At 40.6% G+C, this 27,718-nt stretch overlaps 1 protein-coding gene across 3 annotated transcripts in view; it reads left to right on the top strand.

The window, feature by feature from the left end:
• Window positions 1–109: 109 nt before the first annotated feature.
• WASHC2C (WASH complex subunit 2C) overlaps window positions 110–27,718 on the top strand; it is a 28,822-nt gene continuing 1,213 nt past the window's right edge. Inside the window, exons 1-28 of one of the 3 annotated variants that reach the window (XM_026050231.1) lie at window positions 110–264; window positions 1,842–1,907; window positions 2,594–2,767; window positions 3,415–3,508; window positions 3,935–3,993; window positions 4,739–4,786; window positions 5,626–5,730; window positions 6,234–6,321; window positions 7,351–7,419; window positions 7,760–7,875; window positions 8,386–8,458; window positions 9,278–9,334; window positions 11,344–11,505; window positions 12,201–12,331; window positions 13,952–14,044; window positions 14,561–14,665; window positions 15,648–15,764; window positions 16,779–16,942; window positions 17,361–17,472; window positions 18,384–18,566; window positions 19,598–19,786; window positions 20,795–20,923; window positions 21,152–21,247; window positions 22,448–22,567; window positions 23,747–23,809; window positions 24,493–24,705; window positions 25,981–26,568; window positions 27,194–27,368. In XM_026050231.1, the coding sequence (XP_025906016.1) occupies window positions 235–264; window positions 1,842–1,907; window positions 2,594–2,767; window positions 3,415–3,508; window positions 3,935–3,993; window positions 4,739–4,786; window positions 5,626–5,730; window positions 6,234–6,321; window positions 7,351–7,419; window positions 7,760–7,875; window positions 8,386–8,458; window positions 9,278–9,334; window positions 11,344–11,505; window positions 12,201–12,331; window positions 13,952–14,044; window positions 14,561–14,665; window positions 15,648–15,764; window positions 16,779–16,942; window positions 17,361–17,472; window positions 18,384–18,566; window positions 19,598–19,786; window positions 20,795–20,923; window positions 21,152–21,247; window positions 22,448–22,567; window positions 23,747–23,809; window positions 24,493–24,705; window positions 25,981–26,568; window positions 27,194–27,368 (3,619 nt within the window). In that variant the 5' untranslated portion in view covers window positions 110–234. The remainder of the gene's footprint in view (window positions 265–1,841; window positions 1,908–2,593; window positions 2,768–3,414; window positions 3,509–3,934; window positions 3,994–4,738; window positions 4,787–5,625; window positions 5,731–6,233; window positions 6,322–7,350; window positions 7,420–7,759; window positions 7,876–8,385; window positions 8,459–9,277; window positions 9,335–11,343; window positions 11,506–12,200; window positions 12,332–13,951; window positions 14,045–14,560; window positions 14,666–15,647; window positions 15,765–16,778; window positions 16,943–17,360; window positions 17,473–18,383; window positions 18,567–19,597; window positions 19,787–20,794; window positions 20,924–21,151; window positions 21,248–22,447; window positions 22,568–23,746; window positions 23,810–24,492; window positions 24,706–25,980; window positions 26,569–27,193; window positions 27,369–27,718) is intronic. The other 2 variants (XM_026050224.1, XM_026050216.1) reach the window with 2 other exon arrangements.

The following is a 27,718-nucleotide window of genomic DNA, read 5'->3' as shown; positions in this document are numbered from 1 at the left end:
CGCTGGCCGCGGACGCCGGGGTGAGCGGCGGGGGCGGCGCGGGGCCGCGGGGGCGGCGCGGGGCCGCGGGGTGACCCCGCGCCGCTGTGTCCCGAGCAGCTCCTGCGCTTCCTGCAAGAGTTCTCGCAGCAGACCCTCTCCCGCACCCACGAGATCAAGAGGCAGCTGGACGGGCTCGTCAGCGAAACCAAGGCCACCGACTGCCGCCTCCATAACGTCTTCAATGACTTCCTTATGCTGTCCAACACCCAGTTCATAGAGAACGTGAGTAGGGGCGCGCGCGGCGCCCAGCTTGGCTGTGTGTCACCCTTCCGTGCCCTGTCCTTGGGGCAGATCTGCCCCTTAGAGATGAAGTGTTTTCATGCCGTGTCCTGTTAACAGCCTCCCAGTTTCCTCTAGAGCGACGTGCTGCTCAAACGTGCAGATCTTGAGGCATCTTCCTTCTTGTTGACGTGTGGCTGGCAGGCAGAGCTGCTGCTGCTGCTCTTGGGGCTTTTCACTTGCTTGTTAGGACTCTGAATGAGCCAAGATCCACGGGGATCTTCGGTGTCTCTCCGCAATTAGCGTGAATATAGTATGTGCACCTCGGTTTCCTAAATGTGGGGCATTAGCCTTAATACTGTCAGGTTTGCTCATTTATTTTTATATATATATTTTTAATAGACCGTATTCAAGGTGATGAGTGTAACCAGTATATAACCAGTAGTCTGGTTCTGGTGGGCGTTTCCCATGTTGTGACTAATGCCATTTTTGGGAAAGAAAAAAGAAAAAGTGAAAGTCTGTTATGACATTGCATCAGTAAGAGCATGTGTATAACAAAAATGCAGAGATATAGTTGTTTGTCTTTTTAAGCACTGTGAGTTTTATCAGGAATTTTATTCTGATCATACTGTTCTTAGTCCAGAAGTGCCTCCTGTGAAACCACAGTGCTATAATTGGAAAGACCTTAGTAGAGGATAAGAGAATGGAGATCTGCATCTCCAGTATATTTTTTTCCAGTGCTGCTGCATCTCTCCTAAACTAGCATTGTACTCTGAGGAGAATGGGTACCAAATGTCCCAGATCTTGGGTACTTCAAGCTGCTTCTCTCCCATTTTAAGCACATAGGAATGTCTTTTCCCCCTCTTCCTCAGTTTTTGATTCTCCCTGTCTCTTCACAGATAATTACATAACATAATAACATAATTACATTATGTTTGTTTGGGATTTGAAAAGATTTGGATTCAGGTGTGCAGATTCAAGGGGGGCTTTCTATTCCCCTGTATCTCTTGTAGCGACTCCTAAGAAAGAGTATCAAAGAAGCCTGGGGATCCCTCTGTAGGGATTTCTCCTAAGTCTAGGCAAAGAGTGAGCACTGAGGATGAAGAGCTACTAAAAACACAAGAACTTAAGGGARTAGAATGTTTAGAACTTAGTTTTGACTTTGAAAATTTCAAGAATAGCTTTATGCTTGGGGTTAAAACTTTATAACTTTTTTTTTTTTCTTTAATTACAATCAGGTCAGTCAATTAACAGGATTAAATGGTAAACTTGTCTTCCGCTGCCATGGACAGGTCATATTTGCAGTCTTATGTTATCCCACTCTCAGGTTGAGAGGCTAACTCATGACTACTTCAGAAGGATGAAAGAGGCTTCGAAGATGCTTAGTGTGGTCTTTGGATTTTGGTTGATTTGTATGTTTTGTTGTTATAGTTTTGGGATGTGTAATGAAAAAATATGCTACTTATATTAAAATTATGCTATTCCTTTTTTTTTTCTTTAACTTTATGGGTGATGCTGATGGTGTATCTTCTGCAGCAGTATGTTGTTCTTACTTGAATTAACTTTGCTTAAATTCATAGAGAGTATATGATGAAGAAGTGGAAGARCCTATTCCCAAAGCTGATATTGGAGACAAAACAGAGCAGGTAGTTACCTCAAGTTACAGTGAATGCTACAGGATGTTTGCAGCTCTTGTCTACTTTCTTACTTGCAGCTTCTTTTGCAGACGTTTACAGCTTATGAACCAAACTGCTTTCTTTTTCCTTGAAATCTTCCTGATAGTGCATGTCATTCAGTAAAACATATGTAGAGTTGATAGTACCATTAAAAGCTGTTACACTACATCATCTACTAGACTCCCCCACCTTGATCTTATGTTTAGTAAGGCATATTGCTACTTTTAAAAATTAAGKGTCTTTTTAATAGGAAGATGAAGGCTTCAGACTATCTTAACAAATTCAGATGTAGTAAAATAGTAAAAGTAGAATCAGATGGCGCTTTGCAGGGATATAAATTTGGAGAGTATATTTTTATATTTGTTTATGTATGTATGCATATCTTATAATCTAATGCTTRTACCAAGATTCCTTTGGCACTGAGAGCACAAATAGAACAGTGCTGTGCTAACACATATGCTTAGAATGTCTCTGTTTTGGAGTTTTTGGGTTTGATAAAGATGAATTAAATGAAATCCAAATAAAAATTGTTGAAGGTATTTTTCTAACCTGTAATGAAATTGCTCTCATCCTACTGAGATTTAGATTTTTCGTACATATGGAGCTACTGAGTTTGACTAAAATGTACTAAGAATGTGTTGTTGGTGTTGCTAAAGGAAAAGACCCGGGAGCAGAAGGAAGCCGATCTAATTCCCAAAATCCAAGAAGCAGTGAACTATGGGTTGCAAGTTCTGGACAGTGCTTTTGAGCAGCTGGATATCAAAGCCGGCAACTCTGACTCTGAAGAGGAAGAAAGTAATGAAAGGCTGGAGTTGATACTTGAGCCAAAGGTACAGAGACCTCTCCTTGTGGGAGCATTGGGTTTGTGTTTTGCTGGGCTTGCTCTTTACCACTGTTTGTGGTATTCTGTACTAATGTGAAGCTAATATAAAGTATCTCAATAACAGGATTTGGTGACYGCATCAGAAGTAGACATGCTCCTGTGTTGAGCTATTCCATGTGTAGCTTGCTTGCCCTGTAGTTGGGCTGTCATTAAGGCACTCCTAAAGGGAGTCAGTTCAGTAGCAGAGAACTTGGAAAGTGAAGCCTGAATTTTGGGTGGAACGGAAGCTTGCAATCTCATGCCTTTTACGTAGAAGCCTTGTATTTGTAAGTGGATTTTATTGTCCCAATAATTAAGAGCTCTTGAAGCACCACTTGGGATAAGATCAATGCCTGCCAATCTGTGCAGGGATATTCAGCTGTTATATGACATATAACAAATATGTTGGAACCATGCAAATAGCAATAGGAATAAATCTCAGCTGGCCTGTGCTGTTGCACCCTGGCTTACTGCATGTCTGGTAGGTTTCTCTTGAGTTAGGCTTATATTTTCTTACGCTGAACTAAGCATTGCAGGACTTGTCTTAGTCAGCAATGTAGAGCTGTTCCTAGATGTCAAAGAGACCTTATTGTCCTTTTCGTTGTCTTTTTCCAGGATCTCTATATTGACAGGCCTTTACCTTACTTAATTGGCTCTCAGCAGTTCATGGAACAAGATGATGTTGGCTTGGGAGATCTCTCTAGTGAAGGTGAGTGCAGTGTTACCTTTTATTTCTTTGAGATTTTAGTTCCTTACCTGAGATTTTCGTCTGTTTTAACTGAATAGCTTAGGTTCATAATGTATAGTATCCTTGCATATTTAGAGGCTTACTGTAATTAGCTACAGGAAAATGTGCAGCATGTTGTAACAGCCTCCCACCTGGCGCACAGTGTCTCTYCAGTAACTAGTGCTCTGTGTGTTGGAGGAGCTGAAGTGCTGAATTTCAGCAGCGCTCAAACCTGTTTCGAAACAGTCTCTTCTCTGCCTTATTTTTGGTTCTCCTTGCAAAGCCTCTAAAGTGACAAAAGATCTGTTTGGTGACCAGAGAGCTTCAATGTGCAGACATCATGCCTGACATCTTAACTTTTAACTTAAGGTTCTCTTCTATTAACTTTTCTGCTTTTCACTTTAATAGAAGGATCAGTAGATAGTGATCGTGGAAGTGTAATTGACAGTGAAGAGAAGGATGAAGAGGTAAGTGACGGAGAACTGCTCTGGAGAGATGCTATTTTGCACAAGCATTTGTGGGTCCTGGGTTATTTAAGGCCATTACCTATTTTTCTTTTCTCAGTACTGTCTTGAGACCCCACTAGCACAGTGTCTGCTCCTTATGTTTTTCCCCTAGCTATTCTATAAAGTTTTTTTTTTTTTTTTTTTCTGCAGACTTTCAAAAAAGCAGTAAGGATATTGTCTCTAGCTGCTATCTGTACCAAAAAAAAATTAATGAAGCATCTTATTCCAGTCTGACTTATATTAATGAAGCAAAATAGATGCTTATCAGGAATTACAGCTGCAGAGAAAATATATGTTGTATTATGTGTGTATTATGATAATGAAGAATAGGATGGAGAATAACAAGAATAATTTTAAATGTTTGATGGGTGTCAGTGATATGCCCCCAGGCACTGCATCATAAAATATACTGCATTGGACTATGTTTTGCCTACTGTGACTGGGATGTYTGCTCTCTAACTTATACTATGGAAGCACTCCTTTTCCTGAGGAATTTTTTTCCCTTCCTCAATTAAAATTAAATCACTTAAGTTACTCAACTGCCATTTCAGACAGAGTTCTCACTTTTTGCTAGATCAATAATAGCCAGCTCTGTTCATACAGGATGAAATTAAATGATCTGAATGTCCAAAGCTAAACAGTTTCAAAGCCTGCAAGCTCTACAGGGTAATGTGTGATACTTGTCTTTGGTTCTGTTGTGTTCCAGGAATCAGATGATGAGTTTGGAAACCCTAGTGAAGATGACCCAAAGACGGTATGGTCATATACCCTGGTACAAGCAGAGAGGCATTTTACTTTTGACGCAGTGAGGATGGAGGAAGGAGGAGATAAGAATTTTAAACAACTAACTAAAAGACCTGGTTAAGCCTGATTTGTGTAATTTTATGYGAGTGGGTTGTACTGACCAGATGGCAGTGGCGCTGGCATTACAAAACTGAACCTGAATTGGGCTTAGAGATGTTTGCAAGCCATGTGGGATGACATTGCATGAYGTCCCCTTCCTCAGAAATAACTTTGGAGCCATCAGAGGTCAAAGAACCTATGTGCACCTAGGCTTCTGTGGTGGTATTGTATCTATAATTAAAATTTCAGACTTTCAATGCAGGAAGTAGGGAACATGTATTTTATGTCATTCTGCTAATCACATTAACACTAACTCAAGGCAGTATAGTTTTTCTTCTTGCTTGTTTGTTTGCTTGCTTTTATACTGGTTAAGCTCGTCATTCCTGGGTTAAAGCAAAATGCTAGGCTTTTAGGGGAACACTTAATAAACTAAGGGAAGCTGCTCAACCAGAGCTATTGAGGTCTGTATGTGCTGGCAGTGCAGTGCTGGTGAGGAGTTCCTTAGTGCCCTCGGTTGCATCTCTGACCCAGAAACATTCTGTGACACAGCGCAGGGCTGTGCCGGAGAATAGARCAAGTTGCTTGGAGTTAGAGGCACACTCTCCTTGCATCAAAGGTTGTGAAGTACTCCAATTTAGCTGAATGTTTCCCACCTCTCAGCAAGTTTGCTCTGAATATCTTATCTTAGCAGATGGAGTTTTGTGCTTGTGTCTTTGTATGAGAATACAGTCATGTATTACTGTTTCTTAGAGGACAGCACTGATCAGTGATGAAGATGATGATGATGGCTGTGACCTTTTTGACTCTGAAAAAGAGGAAGATGAGGATGGGGAGTTAGATGAAACCGCAAAGYCTGTGAGTAATTGCTGCTGCCCTAGGAGGGAAGATTTAATTTCCTTCATGACTACTGTGTGATTATGATGATAGTTTCCAGGTACCTAGGATGGGATTTTACAGAGAGGGCCTGTGAGAAACTTGTATGGTATTTTAACATGCTTATTCAGACATTGTGCCTATAAAATAGAGAACTCTTGTATCTGAAGCTGGCCCCAACACTGCCTTTAAGGGACCTTAGAAATTACCTGCTGCGTTTTTGTGCAGTAGATAACTTCCACCTTGTCCTGTTCGCAAAATAGAAAGACACTTGAATATTGTAGGGCTTCTAAAAGATTAGAAATAGATTGTTTTTTCTTGCTGAATGTTTAATCTCTTAAATGTTATCTAAATATAAAGCTGCATTGCCTATTCTGTTGGCTTCAAAGTCGAGACAGAAAATGGCACAGATGAGGTGGTAGAATATAATATTTGGAATTACAGCTGTGTAGGAATATGGTGTTTGTTTTCTCTTGCCACCTTAGAAAAAGAAAAGACCAACATCCTTTGCAGATGAACTGGCAGCCCGAATCAAAGGAGAGGCACCAGTCAAACAGGATGAAGAGCGGACGTGTAAGTTAACTCTTCCATTTCAGTATGTGCTTGTGAGATAGTGGGCAGCTCCTGAAAGTCCACGTAACAGTACGGGAAGCTGTGTAGATCTGTTATTTGTGCCTCTGTTAAGGGGTGAAAATCCCAAAGCAGGGATTAAAGACTGCAGTTACAACACATTGAGTTTTGTGCTGTAAGGAACGTTTTGGGTTTTTTTTTTTTTTTTTGACCATAACTTATGTGAATAAATTGGAGTTCACTCAGATTTATAGTGGAAAAATTGTTGATTTGGTGAGTCAAACCACTTCCTAAACAAACACATGCTGATCAAAAAGAAAATCCAACCTGATTTTTCCCTCAGCACATGGAACTATATGTTTGACTATGTGTACATTCTCCCTGTTTCAGGCAAGTGAAAGCCACTGGTCMTTTTAATCTCTTTCCTTGAGCTGTGAAGTGGAAAACCTGCCAAACAATAGATTGGTGTTGTCATGCCTTTTTTTTTTTCCTTTTTCTTTTTCTTCTTTTGACCTTATGAGCATSAACAGTTAAAATTGTGAGTTTGTTCTTTCTCTGTTCAAACAATCAAGTTAGATTTTTGGATATCAGAGTATAAAACCTGAAAGCTTGCTACCTTGTTCAACTATGGGGAAATCTTCTGTCCGAGTAAGAAGAGAGGGAATAAAACTTCCTCACCTTCTTAGGTAACTGAATCAACCCCTGATGTGTGTCTTGAGCCATTTGAGATGCTCAGAGGTTTTGTGTGCCCTTTGTAGGACCTGTACTGTCTGGAGTGCTGCATTACCATCGGGCTTCTCAAATGACACTTGTCTGCATGTGGGCTACTGTGCTGAACTTGTGTCAGAATGATGCCATCACTTTTCAAAGTGCCAGTTTTAGAAGCTGCAGTTCATGGGATTCCTTCTGTAGAAGGATATATAGGAAAGATGTAGATCAGCTTGGTTTGGTTATTTAGATTCTTCTTGGCATGGATTGGTCACAGGTAAAGATGGACTATTTTGTTTGTGCTTTGAACTTTTTTTCTTAAAGCCCTGTCATCGGAGACCAAAGTAAGGAAAAATCTGAAAGAGAAGAAAGAAGTTAAAGTTCCATCTGATGGTAGGATTTCATTCTCTTGACTTCTGAATTGCTGGTTGGATTGGAAGGAGCTGCTTGGCAAAGTGCAGGTTATATACTTTAGAAGTTGGGTGGGATATCACTAGACATCCTTAAGGGTGAGCATACACAAATCCAAGGCTTACCTTGTAAAACAAGGTAAGAAATAGGCATAGCAAGAGTTTCTCCTCAGGTGTGGTCTTGTAGACCAGCCACAGGCAGAGAAGCTGCTATAGACCAAGTGGGTTGTACTGTGTTTGTAAGAGCAAGTGCTTGTTTTGTTTGTCTCTTAAATGCTTTTTCCTGCCACTTCCACCACAGTTCTGACCTTTGTGCTTTCTAGATGACGAAGATGACATATTCAAGCCCCCCAAGCTGACTGATGAAGACTTCACACCTTTTGGTTCTAGAGGTGGCCTTTTCAGTGGTGGGACGGGACTCTTTGATGATGACGAGGAGGTGAGAACACTGGAGAGGATGGCAGTGGGACACCCTATGTGTGTCCCCGTTTAAAAAACATCAACAACAAAAAAGAACAAAAAACCTCACGGATTCCAACCTTTGGAAAATGAGGATAGGAAACAGCACTTWGTTGCTGAGTAACATTCAAGCATATTGAGACAGTTTAGCTTTCAGATTGGAAAGAAGAACTACATAAGCAAGCTACTTGTTTGTTTAGGGTTTTAATTTGGCTGCTTTTTATCATTGCTCCTCTGTAGTGAACTGACTGACAATCAGTCAGTGTCATTTAAACTATATTTTAGAAGACAGATAGCTGCACTTCTGAATGCGTACGCTCAAGCGAACACTTGTTTGAGTATCCAGAGTTAAGTTTATATATGCAGATATAGTGATTACCTCTCTTGTCTTGGCTGAAGCGGATATTTTAGGTGTAAAAATGAACATTTCTGCCTTTTGCTGCAGTTAACAATTGTTTTTTCCTTTCTTTGTGTCTTAATCTACTATCAGAGTGATCTTTTTGCTGAAGCACCAAAAAGAGAAGAATCAAAAGAGCAAGAGCAGCGAGTTCAGATAAATGAAGGTAAGAACGAATTTTTGCTTCCTGTAGTCCTGAGTGTACTGTGCCTTAACCCAGTTAATTCCTAGACTTTTGTTTCCAAATTGTTAAGTCTGAAGGAGCAATTGCTCTCTATCAAAACTGTAGACTAGGAAGAGAGTTGCCGACACCTATTTTTCCTTGAATTTTAAATGTGTTTAAAATGCTCTCTCTCTCTCCTGCAAGCACGTTTTCTTACGGTATTGAAAAAATAGCTTTACTGATACTGCCAGAGCTTATTCCATGTGTCACATGGAGGTCCTGATGCTGAGGAACACTGTGTAGACTCCAGTGGTGGGTTTAAGCAAGGACAAGATTTCTTCTATTAGATTTATGCATATTTAAGTTTCATATTATCTATTTAACTAGACTTCTAAGGAATTTGACATGCACRCACATGTTCTGTACAACAGTTGCTTTTACTGAAGCATTACACTCATTGAATTTTCAGATACGAGCTTGGGGGACAAAATCGCAGAATGTTTTTGAGGTATTAAAAGTGTGAATATATACTCTTGTAAATAACGCTATTGTGTGGATGTATGTCATGTGTATAAGCTTTGGTGTCATAGGCAACCTTTAACTCAGTGAAAAGAGCTAGGCTGCTTTGATAAATATCTATAAAAACAGCAAAAGTTCAAGGTGAGTGTTTAATGAGTTCTGGGCTGTTGAGCAAAAAAAATGCAGCTGAGGAGACTGCTCGGGTTGTTCTCTCTGTGGTAGAATTGTGAAGGCTTTGGCAGCATAAAGAAAATGCATCCATCCTTAAGTTTTTGGTTTGTATTGTACTTCCTGTGATTTCAGCATCCTCCACAAAGTCCTTAAAGAAAGTTCCTGCAGGTGCAGTGTCCCTGTTCCCAGGTATGATTCATTCAGGAGCAAATTGCTTCATGCACCAAATGCGCTTTTCTTTAAACTGCACTGAGAAGTGTGTAAAGAAGAAGAATACCAAAATATTGCAGCACTGCATTGCTCAAGCATGCGCTTAAYGACAATACAGATGCTTCTACCGCGCTAAGCCTAATCTGCAGCATACTTCATGGATAGTAAATCTGCCAGAGCTCTGAAAGCAGGTATTGTTGGCAGATCCTAGTTGCTGTCAGCCTCCAATGTTATGCCAGTTTACTCTTAAGGATGTGTGTTACTTGAACTGGTATTGTGTTGCTTAAATGTCTGATATACACAGTCACCGTTTGCCTCCATCATCTGAGAAGAAAATGCAGTAAGTTTTCTTCACTGAGATTTGATTGTATTCTCTTGAGGTTAGCAGAGACCAGAGTAAACACCAGCACTTGAGTTTTTCTATTTTTGTGGCACAGATAAACAAACCCACTCTTGCTTTTTCTGATTTTGGTTAGGAAGATCTCCCTGCATGGGGAAGAAGCAGTTCTACAACCTGCAACTAAAATGCAGGTTGTAATTTCTTTGTGCTAAGAAGACTGTTTCCTATTTGCTTTAAACCTGAGCAACAAAAATAAGCATATATCCCCAGTCGTTTTGAATCTACTGTGTTTTAGTAGTGTTTTTACCTCTGTGTAGGGTCTTTGCCTGATGTAGCTGAATTATTTCATCTTGTAAGTTTTGTCCTTTGTTAAGAATGGTCCGGTTTAAAATGTTGACTTTTGGTAATTGAGCCCTCAGTCAGCACATTTCTTAGAATAGGAAGGATAAAAACACAGACATTTTACTCCAGGATCAAAGTCTGGCATCAGCAATGAATGTTCTATGTAATTATAAAACTTGGTAGAAAATTCTAAAATAGCAAATTGTGACATTATCTTAGAGATACTGTTGCATAAGCTGTCACTTTCCACATAKTTCTGATACTGTGTATTATTCCAGTTCTTTAATGGCTGTTACATGTATCATTTGTTTAGTCTTTAGTTGCTCCCTTGAGTAACTTGTAGACAACAGACTAAAATAACCAGAGAGAAATCAAGACTGAGGCTCATCTGCTATTTCAACTTGCATAATGAACAAATTTGCAGTGAATGTTTTGTTTAGGAACTGCTTAGGAACAATTAACTAACCAAATTCTGTGGCTGTATTCCTGTAAATTCTGTGGCAGTAACTGGGTGAGATGTGTGTGTGTGTATGTGGTTCATGTGCTTTTTATTTGTTTTTAATGCTTAAAATCTATGTGATTTGCTGACTTTAGCCAAATGGCAGCAGTTTTACTCTAACATCAGCCTTCCAGTTAAAAGTCCCAAACATCCCAAACATAAGGAACAAGAAARGAGGCTTCTGATTTTAACAAAATGGCTAAAAATCTGCTTGCAGAGAGTCTACCCAGATTATGGGCATCATCGAAGCAGGACATCCCAGCACTAGAGGCAGATCATTGCAGATCCTTTTGATCATTGCAGTATCTGAAGTATGCAGGGAACCTGAGGCCAGACTTGTCCTCACACTTCAGTACTAGTAGTGGTTTTTCAAGGGCAAGTCCTCCTTTTTAGGAGGATTCGGTCATCTGAGCTCTCCTCAAGCATCTTGCCATTTTTATTTGTCCACAATGGCATGGGTCACTATAAGGTACCGCTCTGGTCTGAGAAATCCATCCAAACCATGGTGTGAGACTGATGGTTCCTCTAGCTTTAATGCAGAACTTGGCCGATGATCCTAGGGAAGATGGACAGGTTTGAGGAAGAAGAGATTGTGTTAGGAGCAAGGGACTGTTGTCTCTGGCTTGCGTCTGTCAAGAAGCGCTAGTGCTTTGGTAAGGCAGTGGTTCAGGAATTCATTTTAAAGTTGCTGTGTTGCTGAATCTGCTTGCCTGGCTCCCTTTCCTGAGGTGCAAGCGTAACTTTCCGGAAACTCCTGCAGTGACATCTGTGTTGTGGGGGGTGGTTATTTCCTCCTCTGACCTGCAGGTGGGAGTGATGTGTTTAATTCCTCCGTAATTGTGGAAAAAGACCAGAAACCTGTGGCACGGAGTACAGAGAAGGCTCCCAAACAGCCTGGGAAAGTTGCTCTGTTTGATGATGATGATGACGATGACTTCTTTGGGACAACTAAGAAGCCTCCAGATTCAGGTACCTACGTATATTTGACGAAGAGTTAAACATCAAAGATTGTYAAAATTTCAACTTAGGAATCACTGAGTTACAAAGTTCACACCCAGCACTTTGTGTTGCTGCTCATGCTCTCCCACCCTTATTTAACTTTTCTGTCCCTTATTGCTGGTAGTTCTGTCTTTCTGGGAGAAGTGTTTTTTGGTTAAATTTAGATGGTGATTTGGAGATTTGGGGTGTGTGGGGGAGACAACTTATTTATACATTCTGTCCATTGACCTTCCTGTCTTGGGAGGCTCCTTCTAAGATAACACTGAGATCAGAAAATCATTTTTTATTATATTTCTTCTTCTTATTCAATCACTCTTGAGTTCTGGTGGTCAGCACTCTGTACTGGCAGGTGTTAGAGCTTTAGAAATGCCAGACATTGGGAGATTGCTGTGTTCTGGGTCTTAGGGGTGACAAATGACTGCATGGTTTAATTGTACAACTTCAATGGACTGCACTGTCTGCTGCTAGTGATGCCAGTCAATGGTGAGTGCTGTCAGGTGAGTGGTAATTTACTTTGTAAGCCTGCCTAGCTTTTTCTCTTAAAGATTTCACTTGATCACCTTTAAAAAATTGAGCCTTATGTCTTCTAGAACTGGGATACCTCGTCTGGGTCAGAGGTGGCTATTCTGTTTGTAATTCTCTGTTTGTTTTGTCTCTCAATGCAGTCAAGTCCACGTCTGATCTATTTGATGATGATGAAGGTGACTTATTCAAGGAAAATCCTGTTGTTCCACCTGTGGCTGCCAGCATAACTAGGGAAGCAGAAAGCCATAGGGAGACAGTCATGGAAAAAAAGGTATTAGTATAGAAATGTAGTTTTATGACTACTAGTGTTCTTTTTTTTTTTTTTTTAAGCTGAAATTATTCTGCAAAAGAAGACTATGTGAAAGTGTCGTATTTGAGAGGCAGAACTGAGTTTGTGGAGTCTTCAGTGGCCAGAGAGTTTCTGGGATCCCTAAATATATTTTGCTTCTCAAAATTTTGAGTTCCTTAAAGACTCTTTGTGACTGCTCAGTGACTGGAGGAGTCACATTAAGGCAGGATTTCAGGGGGCACTACCTAAGAAGTATCTGTTAATACAAGTTGCTCGTTACACGCATGGCTGAGATGGATGTCAGTCTGACCTAGAACATTTGGAGGCACCGCTGTGTCCTGCAGATATCGTGTTGGTACTTGTGCAGCAACCACAACCTGGTAGCAGCTTAACGGGTAACTTATTGCTTGTAGGAGAGGAAGGGGAAGTGTCACAGTGCTTCTGAGTATATGCAGTACTTCWTGAATACTCAAAAGAGCTCTTTCAGCTTAAAGCTTTTGAATAGTACAATATTTCGGATTTTCTTCTGAGTATGTAGAGTTAGAGACCCCCACCAACCCCAAATCCAGTCTTTTTTGAGCAAAGCAATATTTCTTCTTGTTTCTGTATCAGATACTATATATGTTCACATCTAGGGTCATCAAAATTTGAACTGATAGAAGCTGGAGTCGTGTGTGTATATCATTATATAACATATATCCATGTGTGTAATATGTGTGTGTGAATATATATATTTATATACACACACACATATATATATATATATACACACACACATATATGCATATATATATATATGTATATGTATCTTCACTGTCCGAGGAGTATATGAATGTAATGAAAGGGGTCATTTTTTGCTACTTTTACAAACTGGTAAGTGTACAGTATTGGAGGTGCCCAGTGTAAATTGTTATGGGGCTTTTTTCTCATTGACCCATGTAAAACACCCAAATCCGTCACTCAAAGCCACCCTCTGCCTCTCATGCAATGCAAGAATATCTGTTGTCATGGTGCAGAAAGATGATGGGAGGGTTGTCCATTGTCATTGCTTCTGCTTCCACTCAGAAGATGTTTGGGAGACTGCAAAGTCTTCCTTCTAACCTCACAGAACTTGGCTTTCCTCCCAGAGAGGATGAGAACTGATTCAGCACCGTTCCTGCTGTCTGAGGAAGTGAGGGCTGTTTTACRCTCCAGGGTTGCTGACAGCAGTGCTCAGGTCAGGCTTGGACTGTGCAGTTCTAATACATGAAATTCCAGTTGACACAAATTGCATTATTCCTTTACTGAATGCAGCTTATTGAAGGAATCATTTTCTTTGCCAGGCCTCCTCATCAGAAGGCCTGGCATAAGCTTCCATTTGTGAAGGATGGTGGTGGAAAGAGAGACCTGTGGGATTTCTTTCTATTGCATAGCTCTGGTTGCACTGGAGAAACTCATTCAGAATATGAGTGTTGAACTTCCAGACCACAAGCTTGTGTCCTGGTCCTTTGACCACTGAGCAGTGCCAGCAGCGTGCCTCCTAGGGACAAAGGATCATGCAATTTGTCTGCTCTTATTCATTCTAAGTGGGTGCTTATGTAGTKTTGTTTATTTATTCTAAAGAGTCAACTGTCTTCAAATGAGGACTTCAAACCTTCAGCTGAAACAACCCCCATAAAACAGAGGGGCCTATTCTCTGATGAAGAAGATTCTGAAGTGAGTATTTCTAATAAATCCCTACAGAATTCCTTGGGATCTGGACTGCTCTGACTTTGTGGTATCTGGGGACTAGTTGTTTTTTTTTTTGTAGGATTGGGAACTTTGACACTCAAGCTGCTGTTCCCAACCCCCCTGAAAGTTCCTTCTTGCTCCAAGGGTAAAATTTCCGAGAACTTTTTCCCCGATGTTAGAAGCCCAATCTTGTCATGTCTACTCGGTCATAAGTTGAAATGCTGAAGAGTTAACAACAGCCAGTCCAGAGCAAGAATCATGAAAGAGTCTGTGTGTGTGTATACGTATGTGTTTAGAGGTCTTATCTTGTGTCCTTGGCTTCAAGCTAGCAATTAATTGCAAAGCTGAGGGAAACCCTGGTGGAGTTGCAGGTGGTCAGGACATCTGAATTGGACAATCTTTCCTTACTTCTTGGACACACTGCTCCTTTTTCTAAAGGAAAGACACGAATGTCACACATGAGAGCCTTGCAAAGTGACTTCTGTTTGTTTGTTTGAGCAGGATTTGTTTTCATCAACTAAAACTGTGAAATCCAAAACAACATCTCTCCCTGGCAACAAGTCCAYGGCAAAAGCTCCAATCTCCTTGTTTGATGATGATGAAGAGGTAAGTATTGTTTCCTGATACTGGCCACGTATGTGAGCCTTCCTGGATAGCCAGTTGTGAATGCAAAAGAAAGTATTTAAACACAAGTTTAAAACACTAAAAGCTTATAACTGAAGCTCTAAATTTAGAGCACAAATTTGTCTCCTAACATTGTGTACAAGTCCAGTGCGTGAACACAGCATACAGAGAGAAAGAGAGAGAATGTGTGTGTGTGTGTGTGTGTGTGTCGGGGGGATGCTCTTCTGGATTCTTGATGTCTCTTTAGAATTTTGCTCTTGGTGCATCTCATCTCTGGACTCAAAATGAGGAGATGATACCCGAACTACAGATTTGGTATAATCTTGTAGAAACTGTCTTGTAGAAGCATGTCAGACACATGGTCCAGAGAACTTTGAACTCTGACCTTGCAGTGTTCAGAGAGAGTTTATGCCATAATCATAACCTAGGACAAAAAGGAGGGCTGTTCAGAGCTATAAGATCTGGAGCTTCAACAAACTTAAGGAATGAAAGTGTGTATATGTGGATTTGTTGTTTTATTTTCTAGGAGGGAGGTATTTCCTTCTCTCCCTTCTTCTGGGTAGAAGCCATTTGCAGATGCAGTTGGCAGCATGGTGAAACACTTTGCAATATGATTAAGGTCTCCAGAGTGKAGGTTCTGTTATAGAACTGAAGTGCAAATTGATTGCACAAAAGCATATATATGAATGTTGGCTGGTAAATGCAGCATCTGTTTGTATTTATTTTGATACCTGTCCAATAATCTGCATGAGTGTTTTGGAGTGAAAAGCTTTGATCATTGACCACTAGTAGTGGTTCAGCTTTCCTTTGCCTATCCTCTTATAAAGACATTAATTCTCTAATCTCATCACACAAGTGCAGAAATTGTACCCCATTATTTTAGCTGTTGTGCAACGGATTTTTGGCTGCTTTTTTTTGGCTTGATGATTTCTCAGCTTTCCATTTGGGCTTTCTTTCTTTTTAGGATCTCTTTGGTGTGGTGACTGCCAAGAAGCAACAGGCAAAACCTCTGGAGGAGAAAGCAAAACAGTCGGAACCAGTCAAGAAAGCCTCCAGCTTATTGTTCAGCAGTGATGAAGAGGTATTGAAGAGTGAGATTTGCTTGAAAGGGGTCACTCTGTGTTTCATAATGGGCAAATACAAAACTTGAGACAGGAACCAGGACTAGAATTCACTGCAAATCTCTCTTCTGTGTCCAGACGTCATGCTAGCTTTGTTTGCAGCTGAGGAAATTGTATCATTCTTGACTCAAAATTACTTAGATTCTGCTCAGGAGGAAGTCTCTGCAGAAAGCATAATCAGGATTTTTCAAGTAATTTACAGAAAAATGAATAACAAATGTACTAGAATTTTGTCTCGGAAGTCTTTGAATTAACTCATGTCAATGCCATCTAGGACTTTAAATAAACAAATAAAATGCTATTTTGCTTAGGCCGCCTTTCAGTATCTGTCCTGTAACTGTTTATTCACCAACTAGCAGTACCATTAGATTACAGCAAGGCACTAATTTCAGGTAAAATAAAGCGAGCCCGAACAAGTCCCTTTCAGAAACAGAGATATGAGGAAAGAGACAAACCAGGTGAAGTGCAGGGAATAAGAAAAGGTAGGAATAAGAAAAGGCAATATATTTCTTCCTAAYGAAGGGTTGTTTTTTTTTTYTYCTCCTCCATTTGATCAATAAATTGACTTGATTAAATGCTAGCTCCAAAGAAAAAGAAATAGGGGTAAGAACTGACTAAACTAAAATACATAGTTTGATGCCTACCATGCATAGCATGTGCTGTGTTTCCTGATATGTTGCACATTATTTAAATGGCACAGACTAGCTGTGATCTTACTTCTATAATTCTGACCTGAATTTTGGAGAGCAGCTATAACAGGAAAGTGTTTGTACCCTGTTTTGTGGCACAAATACCATATGCCAAAAGGAAGCCGGGTCCTCTGTAAAGCTTGAAAGTTGTCAGATCAAACAGGAAAAGAAACCAAAAGAGAGTTGCAAGGACTGCCAGTGTGCTGAAATGTTTCTGCTTGTAGAGATGATGTGGAAGTGGCATTAACCAAGGTGAAAAACAATTAAGAGTTCCTTGTTTTTAAGGACCACTGGAATGTCTCCAAACCAACTTTGCTTCCTTCTGATCATGATCGAAAAGAGGAACCTGCAAAACCAGCTAGCACCATCGGTCAGGCTAAAGCTATGAAGAAGACGAGCCTGTTTGAGGAAGATGATGATGAGGATTTATTCACAATCACTAAAGAGAGGTGARAACCTTTAATGGGGAAAAGTTCTTCAGAACAGCCAATCATTGTTCTCAAAACCTGATGGCCTGACATACTTCAAGTGTTCTTCCTTGTTACTACTGCTAAGAGGGAAATAGAGTTGCACGAATGGAAACAATCTGGGCTGGGCTCTCTCACCTCTTTATCTGTGTGGTGGCTTTTTTTTTTTTTTTTCCCCTCTCCTCATCTTCTCGCTTTGCAAAACTTTGCTCCTCATTTCACTGCTTCCAATACAGAATTCTGCCTGATCCCTTTTCCTCTCCATTTGTGCAGAGGGCCGTGCAGAGGAGGTTGGGAGAGTGATAGGATTGCCAGGAAGTGAGGATTCCTTTACCTAGGAATTCCTTTATGTGTCCTTACATTGACCTTCAACTTTGCATCTCCCTCTCCCTCGCTGCAGCCAAAGAAAGCCACAGAGGGTATCACTGCTCTTTGAAGATGATGCTGTTAATGGAGAATCACTCTTCAGCTCCCARTCAACGCTGCCTCCTTCAGCTGCTGAAACTACAGTGGTATTTCTCTTTTAAATCTCATGTTGAACATTAATCAGTCTTTTCATAGTGTATCTTGCTTGCTAGGGACTTCCTTGCTATTTAGACACTGGGAGTTCTAGCAAACTTGACATGGTATCAGGGCAGACTGAATTTTATGCATGTAAAACTTTTCATTACCTTCCCTATTAGCATAAGGGAGATTTTGAAATCTCTTTGACGTTTRCCAGCAGATTTGTTCAACTTAGGCTAAAAGTCCTTGCTGAGAATCTTCTGAGACCTTTGAACTGTAAAGTACCACTAAAAGGGATGGAGTTCATCCTTTGTGTTACCATTCAAACTGACCCTTTAAATATGTGTGTAGGCTTTTTACTGGCCATTTAAGATTTATTTTGTCTCAAGTCCAGCCCACTGTGTGCTGCCTATCTAATGATGCTCTAGAATCGAAGGAATGCTAAATTTAGTGCGGCTGTATCTTTGATGGGATCTCTTCCCTCCTTCTCTTCCTCTCTTGCAGGGTTTCTGTTTACCAGGCAAACAATTGTCATAGGCAGTAGACCTTCCTCCTGCCTTTGCCTTTTCCAGGTTGAGTCCAGTATGGGCAGTCCTTCTGTTCTCAAGTCTAACCCACAGACTACTGGTGATTGTAGGCAGTGCAGTAACTGTGCAGTAGTAGTGCAGTAACCCGGATAAGCTTTCCGAAACATCCCCTCTAAGCCTGAAAATGATTCCTGGCACTCCTCAACAAGACTTAAGAGCCTATAGTACTAAAGAATTGCAACTCATGGATTGGAATGTGCCATAGGAATAAAGTAGGAGAGAGAAAACTTGTGGTCAGTGTCTTACGCTGACGTGGCAAGCTGMGAGCCTACTGTATACTTACTTCTTGTATGTCCATTGGTTTTGTATCAACATAATTCTCAATTTTGCAGGAGCAAGTAAAACCAGCACAAGCACCACCTTTGTTTAATGAAGAAGAAAAGGAGGAAAAGGAAGATGTGCTGGACACAGCAAAGTCTAAGCAGGAAGAAGATATGCTGTGGTGCTTAGATGAACCTGGAGCTGCTCCTGTGTCTGGAGGAGCAGACATTGCGGGGCACCAGACAAAGGAAAAAGTAAGTGATTTTTCTTACATTAATCAGAAGTTTGACAAAGATTAAATTTAAAAACCCGTTTKTTGTATTGGGGTAGAATTCTTTTTTCATGACTGCCTCTCCTAATGCTAAGGAGAAAAGACTTGGTCTCCCTGTTGCAAAATCACTTGTTGGCCAATAAGTCAGCAAAATGAATAAATGACCTTTTAAATTTGTTTCCAAATTGGTATAGACATGAGTTTTCACTTTCCTTTTTGCAKACTGAGTAGTATGAACTTTTATTCACATGTATAGATCTCTGCTTTGAAAAACAGCCTATRCTAAGGTGTAGGCTTTGCTACTTTATTATTTGACCATACCATCTGATAAATATAAATGAATTTAAGAGCTATGGAACTGTGACTTTGAGTTGTGAATTTCTCCTAGGCAATAGTGTTTGCCAAATGAAACTCAAGCATGTTGTTAAAAAAGCTTCTGCAGAGCTTACTCTTGAGCATGCTTCTAAGTGATTGTTGGAGAATTACCAGCTCATAAATGACAGTGCTATCATGCTCTATAATGTTAGTGTTACTGTGTTTTATAAAGGGTTTTGTGAGCACCCTTAGGGTTCAAGTAGTGCTGCTCATTCCGAAGAATTGTATGAACTAGCTATGTTCATACATACAAAAGAGCAAAGCTGCTGAATGTAACCTCATGCAGCAGATGCAACATGGTGTATATGTGCGGAGAGGAATGCTCATGCAGCAAGATATTTGTAACCCTTTGCGTAGGATGGAAGAGGAACCTTAAAGTGTGTTCCTTTCTTCATATATTGTAGTGTCTCTTGGTTATATGCATGGTTATCATGTATAGGAAAAATGAATTAAACTTGTCTGCTCTGCTATTAGATTGCAGAACTCTGACTATTGCTGGTACTTAACTAAGGAAAAATAGCATTTTGGGGCAACTCTGAGCTATTTTTTGGCCTGTGTGAGTAATGTTGTGAAGTTTTTTTTTTWTTATTATTATTTGTCTTGTTTGTTTGTTTGTTCGTTTGTTTGTTTSAACTGTAGTTAGAGCCTTTTGCAGCGACGTCCTTCGAACAACTCAGTAATTCAGATCCGTTTGCCACGTCACCACCAGCTCTGGAGAAGGGTGTTAAGACCCAGGCTAAGAAGGTTTTAAGCTTGTTTGAGGAGGAGGAGGAAGAAAAAATGGAAGATGATGATGGCATTAAAAATACACAGAAAGAAGTTGGTGTGGTGAGTCTCAGGAAGTTCTGGGACATGGTGAAATAGTATTTCTTTCTACCTCTTTTAAGAGAACCTGTGGTTTTTCCCTCCTTTCATACCATGCAGAGTGTTTTTTTCTTTATTTCTAAACTTCAAAAGTGTGTAGGTGGGAAATAGTGCCTGCCCTTCCCTGTAATCCAGAATCCTGTTGCTGGGAAACTTTTCCCACCAGGTCTAAAGCATTTTAGAGTGTGTTCATACAAAAAAAGAAATTCTATACTGAGGTTTCAGGGTACCTGCTTGATGTCTGCTGTACAGAACTMATTCAGCAGTTACCTCCTAGGTCAGAGGAACTAGAAAGTAGAAGGAGTTTGAGGTTTTGTGCTTTATTCCTTCTCTTTGTGTGCAGTGTTTTTATAAACATATATATATATTTATATACAATACATATATAGATGCAGTCTACTTGGCAGGTTTATGCCTGCAGACTTTGCTTCGGATAGAGATATCTTAAATTCTATGCTTACTTTTGTTTTCAAGCATGCATATATATATTTRCTTTTTCTTCTCACACTTGCCATTTTCTGACTTTTCTGAACTAGTGTATATCATTGGTGGGTGACATCTGTCCTATGAACTTAAGAAACCCCAAGTCTTTTCAAGCCTTCCTGGAAAGCATTCAGCATATAACAGCCATGCAATCAGCAAAAAACCTTCTCCCCTGCATCCTTAGAAGCAGAGATGGTAAATAGTAGAGGCAGCTTCTCTGGTCAGCAGAGTGCTTTAATTAAAACTTCATATTTTGGTTATAGGTTCTTTTGTATTCTCGTACAAACATTTATATGGTATGTTTTGCAATTGCAGTCGAACTGAAAAGTAGAACTGATGGTTAAAGTTGTGTTTCTCTCTCCAGTGTTGTTGAGTAACCTTAAGTGGATTGCAAGTCTCCCCTATCACTAGCTAAATAAGGAGGACATCTAGTACACAGGCTTAGGAAGGGGTGTTCTCACTGTATGGACCCATCTTCTCCTCTTCCAGCCTTCTGCAAAAGGTAGCCGTCCCAAAAGCACTGGAGTTTTTCAAGATGAAGAGCTTCTCTTCAGCCACAAGCTCCAGAAGGACAATGATCCAGATGTTGACCTCTTTGCCAGCCCCAAGAAATCCATGGTCAGCTCAAAATTCTTCTCTAAATCAGTTACTTGAAAACAGTCTTTGTAGTGTGCAACCTCTGAAGTTTCCAGTGYTCCTTCTTTGGACACTGCTTAAAGGTCACAGACCTCCAGGGAGGGCYAAGTGCCCAGGGAGGGCTAGAATCATTTGGGGCACAGTGGGCAGCAGGAGATGTGCTTTTAATCTCTGAGACTTTTTTTTTTTCTTCTCTCCTTGTCTCTTTAGTCTGCAAACCGTATCATGAAGCCATCATCTGGCGGAGGGCTTTTTGGGGATGATGATGAGGATGATCTCTTCAGCACTGCTAAAACAAAGCCTCTGGTATCTGCTCCTGTTCTGTAAATGTCTTCTGTAAAATATCTTGGAAAGAAGTGTGTAGAAGAGATTTTTTCCATATGCGTTCCTGCAAGAAATGAAGTGAAATGATTAACAGATCTTACCTTTTTTAAGGGAGAGAACAGAAATGGCTGTTGTAACCCTGAAGACATAGGGAATAAATAGATGCATTTGATAGAATGTTGATCTTTGGAACAGAACTTGTAATTGCCTAGCAATGTGMCTAGAGAAGTTGACTCCCTCACAGACTATGTTCCTTTCTAATTATTTTAGCTAATAATAATATTAAAAAAATGCAATAATTCCTATTTGAGTCCCTATTTTAGGTCCAGACCTTCTGCAGAGGAAATCTAAATCTTCATTGTAAGACTTCCCATCTTTTGTAGTGTTTGTGCTCATCCAAACTCGGACTCCAGTTTTTGCTTACTTGAAACTGAGATTTCATTTGCTATTATGACTTACCTGTCAGGAAAACATGCCTGAGTCTTGGTCTATGAGTTATGCCATTGAAATGGTTTAATTTAAGACAATAAGATGTATCAAAATGTTCCTTGTAGCTAGCTGTTACCCGAGTTGTTTTTGGAGAGTGAGCAGCTGTAGTAATGAACTGGTGTGTATTATAGATGGTCTGAGCTCAAAATTCTAACATAGATTTTGAACTGCTACTCTAGAGTTTAACTAGATTGAAGTCAACTCTTTCTTTAACCTATTTTTTTATATCTGCAGTTGAAAGTTGGACTAAAAATCTGGCGGTAATTCCTGAAATTTCCTCCTTTGAGGACTGTGGAAGGAGTGGATTTAAGTAACGAGGGTTTGGCAGTTGTGTAGGGAGCTTGCTTGAAAATGAAGGAATAGCTTTCCTTTWTTTTTTTTTTTGTTTTTTTTTCTCCCTGCTGCCTTGTGTATGTAAAATGTGTATGCATTTGGAAGTTTATCAAACTAATTTTATGTATAATTTCCAGAAAAAAATAGAGGAAAAAGAAAAAGGCTAGGTTAAGTCATAAAGAGTGGGAATGGACAACTCCTTTTCATTACAAAACCAATACACAATAACTCTGCGTTGCAAAGCTAAAAGAAAATGAGAAAAGTGAAAATGAGATTATAAAAAGCTCTGTTTGATTTTATTTGTCCTCCAGACCATACTTTTCCCCTATTTGTGTTGACTTCTGGTCTTAATGTTTTCAGAAAATTCCAGRGAAGAAAACAGTTGCTAAGGCCTCTACTAGTCCTTCCATGGAAAGCAGTAACCTTCTGGAAGATGCTTCAAGTGCCAAAGATGAAGCTCCGAAGGCAGAAACCACAGAGGTAGGCACCTAARTCTTGTGCCTTGAACAGCATACTCAGAAAAGGGCTAGGCGTTATTTTACTTTACAAAAGCTGCCTGAAGAGATCAAAACTAATGTCTGGCCTTATTGGTTGCAAAACTACAGAAATRCAACAACATGTGGTCAAACTTGTCTCTACTTACCATTTTCACTGAGAGATTTTATATATTGTTTAGATGGTCTTTTATTCACTGCTCATTCMGTTACATTCAGCAGTGAATTAGGCTTTAGACTCAGTATGCTGGAAAACAGGTGTGATTTAACCTCTTGCACATTGTTCTCTGAAGCACCAGTCTGTTGGAGTGAATGGGATCTTTGAATGACAGCTATGCTTTCTCAGAAGGGAGTTCTTGGCACATAGCACACATCTGTGGTTATTGGAAGTCTTATCTTACAGGCTGTGTGATGAGCAAACAAGACTCCTACTCCTGATTTAATCTTGCTAAACCACACATCTTTGGAAAGCCAGCCTTATTGTGAACACTAGCTTGTGCTTCCTAGAAGCCATTTGTTTGGTTTTTCATTAAACAATTTTTCCTTAGGTTGAGGAACACAAGGTTAGCCTGTAGAGCTAAGAATTAGTCAGTTAGTCTGGTGGTCTAACTTCTGGCACTAGTGGCCTTCTTCCTATAGGGCAGCTCCCTGGCTCTGAAGCTGTGTTTTCCTTTCAGGCTGAGAGATACAACTTTGTAGCCCTTTGGCTTTTGCATGGATTTCTTTGAAGTCTGTGATCCTGTTATAGGCAGCTATAAGGTATAACATCARTTGTAACAGGAATGGGCAATGTGGCCTAAGAGGTCTTAGGAATGGGTAAGAAAAGTGTGTGATGGGACAAGAGGACAGTGCCATATGAGACCTGGAGGAGATGGAGGTGTAGGGTTGCTGTGGTAAAGCACGGTACTGGGTAGGAGGAGCAGGGAGTCAGAAAGCCATAATGAAGATGGGACCTTTGCCTGCAAAGAGGAGTTTAATGGTGAACTGAGAAGGAGCTCAATACTGAGTGATTGTAGCTCWGGTAGTTGAATATATGTTAACAGCACGGTATTTTAGGTCAGCTATTTTCTTTCTATAAATATATTAAAATGCAAACTGTGGTCTGGTTGAAGATGATGGTATCAACTTGTTTAGCTGATGTTTAATCCAGTGTAATTTTGTGCAGAAATTTACAGGTCCTGCTCCCATTAAAACCAAAGAGCCCTCATCTCGGATTGGAAAGCTACAAGTAATCACTTTACTGGCATTTTGACTTAAAAAAAAAAAAAAAATCTTCCTTGCCTCACTGATGGCTCTTTCTGAAGCAAAATCTTTTTACTACTGTATCTTATTCTTGTGATTTTTTTTCAGATGACTTATTGTCCATTGTTACCTTTTCTATATTGCATGTTCAGTGCTTTATTCGCTTGCCCTGCGTCCCCAGGCCTGACTCTGCACTGTTTAACTCTGTTTGYGGGGAAGGAGGGAGGGCTGCGCTCTGCCCTGCTCTTCTTCTCAGGTCCAAAGWATGCCCAAAGACTCTCGGGAGGAGGGTGGTTTTTATCCTACCCTTTTCTGTCACAGGAAGGGTAATAATTGCCTGTGTTACAAGATCACCTAATGTTAGAGTTGTTCTTGTCCTCAGGCAGGATTCTGAGCTGCAGAGAACAGCCACAGTACCTCAGTCTATACACTTGTTCTTAGAGCTCTCGCATAGAATAACAGTGCTGAGCTCTCTGCAGATTGAGACAGAGAACATGGGAAATAGAAGTTAGAAGGTGTGAGAGAGGCCCAGCACTTTTAGGAGTAGAACTTAAATGCCTAAATGTGCTCGCTCTTGCTGCTTCTCTGGGGCCATGCTTCTCTTGCAAGAGCAGCATAATCTCTTATTTATTTTTATTTTTTTGTGTGTGTGTTCTTTCTGTGTTGCAGGCTAGCTTGGCTATTAACCCCGAGGCCTTGCTTCCTGGTGCAATGCCTAAAGTCTCCAGTGTGAAGCCTCCCTTGCCAGTTTTGGAGACTCCGCTGCATGAGCCCAGCAATGTAGAGAACAGTGAAGCCTTCCRTGCTGCAGGAAACAATGAAGAACTCGGGGTGAGCTTTGATCAGCCCATGCAAGCAGATACCTTGCACAGTGCCAATAAGGTAGGAAGATACAAAAGGGATTAAAAACATGATCTCTCTGTCTTCTTGGAGAAGCTTGTGTTTTGGTGTGCAGGTTCTTCTGGGTGGTCCGTCTGAATCTAAATGGAGGTGTGGAAATTCAGTGCAGGTTTGCACTGCAAAACACTACAGAAATAGTCTGGGATGAAGCATTGTAGAAACCACACAGTGGATACCTTTTGTGGCTCAGAATGCACATTGTAATTTGGGCGTGTTGTTGCTTCTTGAATCTTTCAATTCTGAGCTTAAGGTGTAAATGTATGCAGGCAAACACAACGTTTTTTTTTTCCTTCCCAAGGGCTGGATCAAAGTGACCCACTGAGCATTCTATTTTGGCTTTCAAAGCACAATGCATCAATCAGGGGGTTGGGCTTCCAAGTATATATCCCTTCCATCCTCATTTTCTTGGCTTTTTGACATGCCTTAGTTAATACATTCCCACATCCTGAGGACAGATGTGCTGCAAAAATGATTGTGACAAAAGAGCATGGCTCCTCTGARTTGTCCACCTAGTTTGTCCTTCAATTCCAACACAGCAATTAGGGAAAGGGGAAAAAAGATTGTGCTGTCCTGTTTCCTGCCTGTCTGAATACCRCTGCTCCTGTAGGGTATAGGAGCAGCTATAATGAAAATTTGCAGGTGGGCTGCTCTAAAAGCATCAAAGGAACAAACTAAATTGGCTACACACAAAATGAAATTAAATGGAAAATGTAATAAGTTGTGACCTGGAGAGAGTGTGTGCTGCAGGAGCAGAAGCCTCTAGAATAGCATGCTGTCAAACTGAGGTATTGCCTAGAGCTCGAGGGTGTCAGGGCTTGTGACCTATGTTGTTAGTCTGTATGGAATTGACAGCTGTTGCTTTTGCACCCTAATTCCACCCACTAACCAGAAAGCAGCAGATAAGGCACAAATTTCTCTCAGCTTTTCCCTTTCTGAAAAATGGGGGGAAAAAAAGTGATGCTAAGATGATGATACATGGAGCCTGCTGCTTCCTCTGCAACTACATCAGTGTCTGCTCAGCTTTACTTGCTCAGTGTTGCCAGCTAAGCTCTCATACAYGTAACTGTCCAAACTAATTGAACCCAAAGCTATGAGTGGGTCTTGAAGTTAATCAGTTTCAGTCATGCTGGTATGAAATGGGTAACATGCTCACTTAAAACGTTAGAAGAGAACATAACATGAATCTTAACTTGTCTTTTGCAAAGTCTGTTTTTTCTCCTTGCACCTAAGTGTTCTGCCTTCACTCCATGCTTGCAGACCAGGATCAAGGTGACAGGAAAACGGAGACCTCCTAGCAGAACAGCCCGCCGTCTCGCTGCCCAAGAGGCTGCTGAGCGTGAGGAGGTAGACACTGCTAAGGAACTGCAGTCCTCACTACCAAGGCAGAGATCAGCAGTGACCACAAAAGAGCCCCTTGCTAATGAACAGGAGTCCAAGGAAAATGGCTTTTTCTCTGTTTCTCTGCCTGCTCATGGCAGTACTGTCTCTGTTGGGACAGATAAACTCCTTTCCTCAGAATCGACGGACCAAGGGGATGATCTGTTTGAATCAGAAGACCTTTTTGCAAACAGCTCAACATCTAGRCCGGCTGCACAATCAAAGGCAAGAGAGGGAATGGCAGAGAGCTTAGCTAAAAAAACTATTAAGGATAGGGAGAAAAAGCCCGTTCTGRATCATCAGGACAGTAGTGATCTCTTCCAGTCTGTACAACACACATCTCTGAAGAAAAATAGTCCGGTTCCATTTTTGGAGGAGGAGGAAGATCCTCTCTTTACCTATCAGAAAACTGGAAAGAAGGAGCTGAAACCTGAAAGTGTTGACCATACTGCTCAAGACATCTTTGAGGTAATGGTTAAGGTTTGCTAGGAGGAGTTTGGGGGAAAGCCTTCCTTGACCTTTTGATACCCAGAATCTTATGCAGGACTTTCTGCATAGGCACAGGCTGAGTGGAGGCTGCTGAGTAGGATGGGTGTGTGGGATAGGCCTTGAAGGTAAAATGGACATACACTGCTGCTGGGCAGTAGAAACTCTTTCCTTCAATGTTCACCACTTTACTAGAAAGAATGATGTTAAAATGTGGGGCCTTAACACAGAGCAGATGTGTCAATAGACTCTGTGACTGTGTACTTAATAGTAAAACCTTTTTCAGACTAGTGAAGTACTTGGTTCTCGTCTGTTATCTTCCAGTCAATACACAGGAGAATAAATAGCTCTTTTAAATTAAAATAGGACTAAAGTGGGCAGACTGGGAAGTTGGTACAAGCCTCTGTGTACTTKATTCAGTCTGTGCACAATCTCCCAGTAAGAGCATCTGCTGAGCCTACCATGGATAGGAGGACTTGAACTTCGTAGGTTTGCGATGCCCAGGCTGTCAGATCTTCTAAACATCCCAGCTGCTACCTACAGCTGAGCTCRACTGTTCTGTTGGAGCATGTTGTGTACTGATGATCTCCTTTTGTTTTGTTCTAAGGATGATATATTTGCTACTGAGGCAATTAAACCAACAAACAAAGCAAAGGAAAAAATGCCAGAGACTAAYCTGTTTGATGATAACATTGATATATTTGCGGATCTCACTGTAAAACCAAAAGAAAAGAAGACCAAGAAGAAAGTGGAACAAAAATCCATATTTGATGATGATATGGGTAAGTGTTTATATCTTGCTATGCACTTTATAATACTGACCTAAGTTAAATTAATCAGAGATGTTGTACAACTCCTTGCTTTCTTTTGATACCTCAACTGTTCCGAAGTCTGTGACCATTTTCAGTTTTTAAGCTCTGATGAGGACTTCCTAGGCTTGTAGAATGGGCCAAGCATTTAAATGCTTTATGAGAGACCATATAGAATTGTCCTGACTACTGCATCAAGAAACATGTAGAACAATGTGTGTAGGGGGGAATTAGAGCCAGAACTCTCTTCTGCAAAGTGTCAGTACTATTTCCCATGGTCAAAACTCCTTCCTCTTCTTTAAGTCTGGTTATAAAATGTGGAT

The sequence above is a fragment of the Nothoprocta perdicaria genome, unplaced genomic scaffold (assembly GCF_003342845.1).
Source record: "Nothoprocta perdicaria isolate Ctin4 unplaced genomic scaffold, notPer1 scaffold_110, whole genome shotgun sequence".
Classification (NCBI taxonomy): domain Eukaryota; kingdom Metazoa; phylum Chordata; class Aves; order Tinamiformes; family Tinamidae; genus Nothoprocta; species Nothoprocta perdicaria.
This window is presented reverse-complemented; position numbering and strand designations above follow the sequence as displayed.